Raw genomic sequence first — 3,798 nt, forward strand, 5'->3', positions numbered from 1 at the left:
AGATTTGGGCACCATCTTCCACTCCTGCAATGGCTGTGACAGTCAGATTTGGCCAATGAAGGTATATTTAGAGACAGAAAAGAATATGAGGACCAATGCCTTCAGTGGAGTTACTCCTAATAACACCAGAATAAAAAATGAGAATCAATTTCAAATGTAAGCAAGACAGAAATGTATAGCACTAGGCTCTCCTTCAAGAGGCACTGTAAGACAGCTCCTTCTTGCTCCTGTTTACAGGTGACTTCACAAGACAAGGTGCAGTAGTGGTTTCAAATAATTCTGTTTGTCTGCTTATTGTCCTCCTTTTGAGCTGTTTGTTTTATTTTACATTATCAACAAAACATTATTTTATGAAAATGGTTTTAATCAATACATCTGCCATCATCCTTTTCTCCAGGATATAGTGCCAAAGTTGGAAAAATTCCGTGATGAAATCAATCAGTCGGCAGATGTCATTAGCTGCTGCCTCATCACTCTTATGAGCCATGGGACAAAAAATGGCTACATTTGTGGGAAAGATAAAGACAAAGTTAATCTCGAAGTTATATTTCCACTATTCAACAATGCAAACTGTCCAAAACTTCAAGGAAAGCCGAAAATCTTTATCATTCAGGCATGCAGAGGACGTATGTATTTTATGAGTCATATCATTTTATGAGTAGTACTGGAGCTTGTCATTTTACAGTGAAGGTATCATTTTAGGTCTTTGCACAAGGTGTCCAGTGGGTATTTGGAAGTCTACTCCAGGAGTTTGCTGCAGTTCTCGGTGTTATCATGTCATTGTTGGAGAGCAGGATACATTTCCCAATATAGGCTTCTCACTTGCATAGCAGGCAGTGTTGAATACACCATCATAAGAGCATGTTCCACTCAGCACAGTGCCTCTTGGTAGTAACTGACACCTAGGTGGTAAGTTTTGCTTTAGCAAAAGTCTAAACAAATCTAATGCAGTCTTCCTAACGGGGAGAATGGTCATGAGAAGCACCTGAAATAAGGCAACTTTTCATGCCTTTTTGGAGGGATGAATGCATGACTTAGGGTGATGAGGAAAAATCCCAAGAGAGGAGATGTGTAACAAAGCCAGGCTTCTATAAGAACCTGCACCTTTTGGTTCAACTCCCATCTTAAGTTTGCCCTTGGTACCTCCAGTTGTGTACTGATTAGAGTTCTGCTCCATCTCCTAAGAGAATCAGCTTAGTTAAGCAACTCATTTATTTTCCATTGCTTGAACAGTAGCTTCAGAAAGGTTTTCCTTTTTGTCTGCTTGTGGCCATTTGCTCTCTGCAGGATACAGTATTTCACAAGTGCAAGTTAATTGCAATTGCAATTGATACACTAAGTTAGACATTTAGTGTGCTACACTGATACACTAACTAGACATTTAGTATGCTGCTATTGCTACTTGAAGACTGTGTTCTGGAATTGCAAACACCCTCCCCCTCTCCCCCACCCCCCCAAGGAATGAGTCAAGGGGGAATGAAGTTTTCAATGTACAACAGTTTGAAAGTTTGATAACTCTTCAGACCTTCTCCTGATCTTCTCACCCTTACAGATCTCCAGCTATGGTATGATAGTCTACCAAGAAAATCTCTTTTGTGACATTGCTTAGAGAGAAATACGGCCAAAGCCAGAATTCTCTCCAGTTCAAGATAATTTCAAGTTTTAATTCAAATCATTAACATTTGGTTTTGGTGGGATAGATGCTATTTGCATGACTCTGGAAGAACCTGCTAAGACAGATTGAAAAGTGAAAAACTACTCATTAAAATATCTGTAAACTTCCGACTCATTTACATTCAGGTTTCTGCCAGATAAAATATGAACAAGCAAAACATGTGTGTGATATCTTTTATCAATATTTTTCCCTTTTAAATATTTTTCTCAAAATTATTATTTTCCCTCTTTTGTTCTTTCTCCTTCTTACCTTAGAGTTTGTGTGCTTACAGTATGCATATAGCTAGGAGTTTGTCAGGTTGCCAGGATAATAGTGCCATGATATTCCTTGTAGTTTTTACATAGAAGAAATAAGATTCTCTTTGTGATATACTGTAGTATTATTATATTATTGGTTGGGCAGTGTGACGGGGTATCTCCACTGGAGCCGTCCTATTGGTGGCTCCGCCTTCCTGTCTTGGGCTAACCACGTGCTTACTCACCTGCCATGCCTTGATCTTAATTGATTGAGTGATGTAATTAGCGGGAGGCTGCCCACTTTATATGCCCAGTGCCAGGGGGCGCTATCTGCGGCTCCTTTTCCTCCCCTACACCCCAGCCCAAGCCTCGCAGATGGTACTTGACATGGTTTGCCCTATGCCTTGGTCCTGTCCTTTACTTCCGGGGCTCCTCACCGCCCCCTCTCCTGCTCCGGGGCTCCTCACCGCCCCCTCTCCTGCTCCGGGGCTGGAGTCAATGCACCCCCAAAATGCTGTGCCCTCCCTGGCACCAGGGCCCCACGTTACCATGGAGCTCCTATGAGGCCTCCTCCAACCCCTAATAGCCTCACCCGGTCCTCCGGTTAAAACAGTAAACACAAAAAAACATAAAGCCCCTAGGCTATAACATAAAACTAAACCGTCCGCACAAAACAACGTTCTATCCCTACCAGGAAAATACTCCAACTCATAGCTGCAACCAGGGGATGCTCATGCAGTCTATCTTCTCCTTTCTCTCTGCACTGGCCAAGCTCCCCACTCCTTGGCCACCAGAGGGGAACTGCTCTCCTGGCCTCATGCTTGGGCTTAAGAAGGGGCCAAGCCCTGCAGCTTCCTGTCAGCCGATTCCCTTGGTTCCCCTAGCAACCAGCACCTGTGCTGTCCTGGTGACTGGCAGTTGAGCCTCCCCCTTCTCACCACTAGGGGTCTCTCCTGAGCCATTTCTGCTTTTAGGCGCAGGGCACCCAAGTGCTCTGCAACAGGCAGTCAAACAGTTAAAAACTTTGATCATGATTAGTTATGCATCCCGAAAAGGAGTTGACAACTCATGACTTGGCAGGATGCAGGGTACCATGGAGTTAGGAGTGAGGGGCAGCAGCAGGGCTGAGGGTGGCTGTCGTTTGGGAGTGAGGGGCAGACACACACACACAGAGCGCCCAGCAGGTAAGTCTGTGGAGGAGGAAGGGGGAGTGAGCAGGGGTATGGGTAAAGATCAAGGCCCCCATGTTGAGTGAGGGAGTGGGGCTGTGTTGAATGGGGCCCCAGGGCCAGGGTGGCTCACTGGACAGAGCTGCAGGCAGCTCATTCAGGGGTGTGTGGGGTGCAGCTCCCCACCACTGTGCACACCCCTAGGGAAGGCATGAGGGGCATGTGCCCCCTGCTTTTGTGTGAGGGGTGGAGGCAGGCTGCCTGCTGCAGACTGGGGCTCTGCACCCTTCTGCCTTTACCCTGGGAGCTGCATGATGGCTGCATCGCATGTCCCCTGCCTGCCTGGTGGAGGGAGGCACAACATAGCATTATGCAGCTCCTGGGGCAAAGGCAGCAGGGCACAGAGCCCCAGCCCACAGTGGGCATCCCACCCCTGCCTTTGCCTCGCTCAAAAATCTGGGTGCTACATGCCCTCCATGACTCCCCTGGGGGTGCACACAGCTGCAGGGATCCACATCCCCCCAGTCCCCCTGAACCCGTGGAAGAACTGCCTGTGGCTCTATCTCCTGACCTGCCCTGGCCCCAGGGCCCCATTCCCCCAGCCCCTGCCCCACTACTGCCTTCACTGTGGGGGCCATGATCTGCGCCCCCCCTGCCCTTTCTCTCCCCTCCCCTCCCCTCCCCTTTCCTCCCCTCCACCAACTTGCCTGCTGGGCAG

The 3,798-nt window shown here is 47.7% G+C and overlaps 1 protein-coding gene across 1 annotated transcript in view; it reads left to right on the forward strand.

Annotated features, from left to right (window-relative positions):
* Positions 1 to 3,798, forward strand: part of LOC109291799 (caspase-14-like) — a 14,985-nt gene that overhangs the window by 5,258 nt on the left and 5,929 nt on the right. Inside the window, exon 4 of the mRNA XM_019508919.1 lies at positions 398 to 626. Coding sequence (XP_019364464.1) covers positions 398 to 626 — 229 coding nt within the window. The remainder of the gene's footprint in view (positions 1 to 397; positions 627 to 3,798) is intronic.

Source organism: Gavialis gangeticus, unplaced genomic scaffold (genome assembly GCF_001723915.1).
Source record: "Gavialis gangeticus isolate Ggan-Ray unplaced genomic scaffold, GavGan_comp1, whole genome shotgun sequence".
NCBI classification, from domain to species: domain Eukaryota; kingdom Metazoa; phylum Chordata; order Crocodylia; family Gavialidae; genus Gavialis; species Gavialis gangeticus.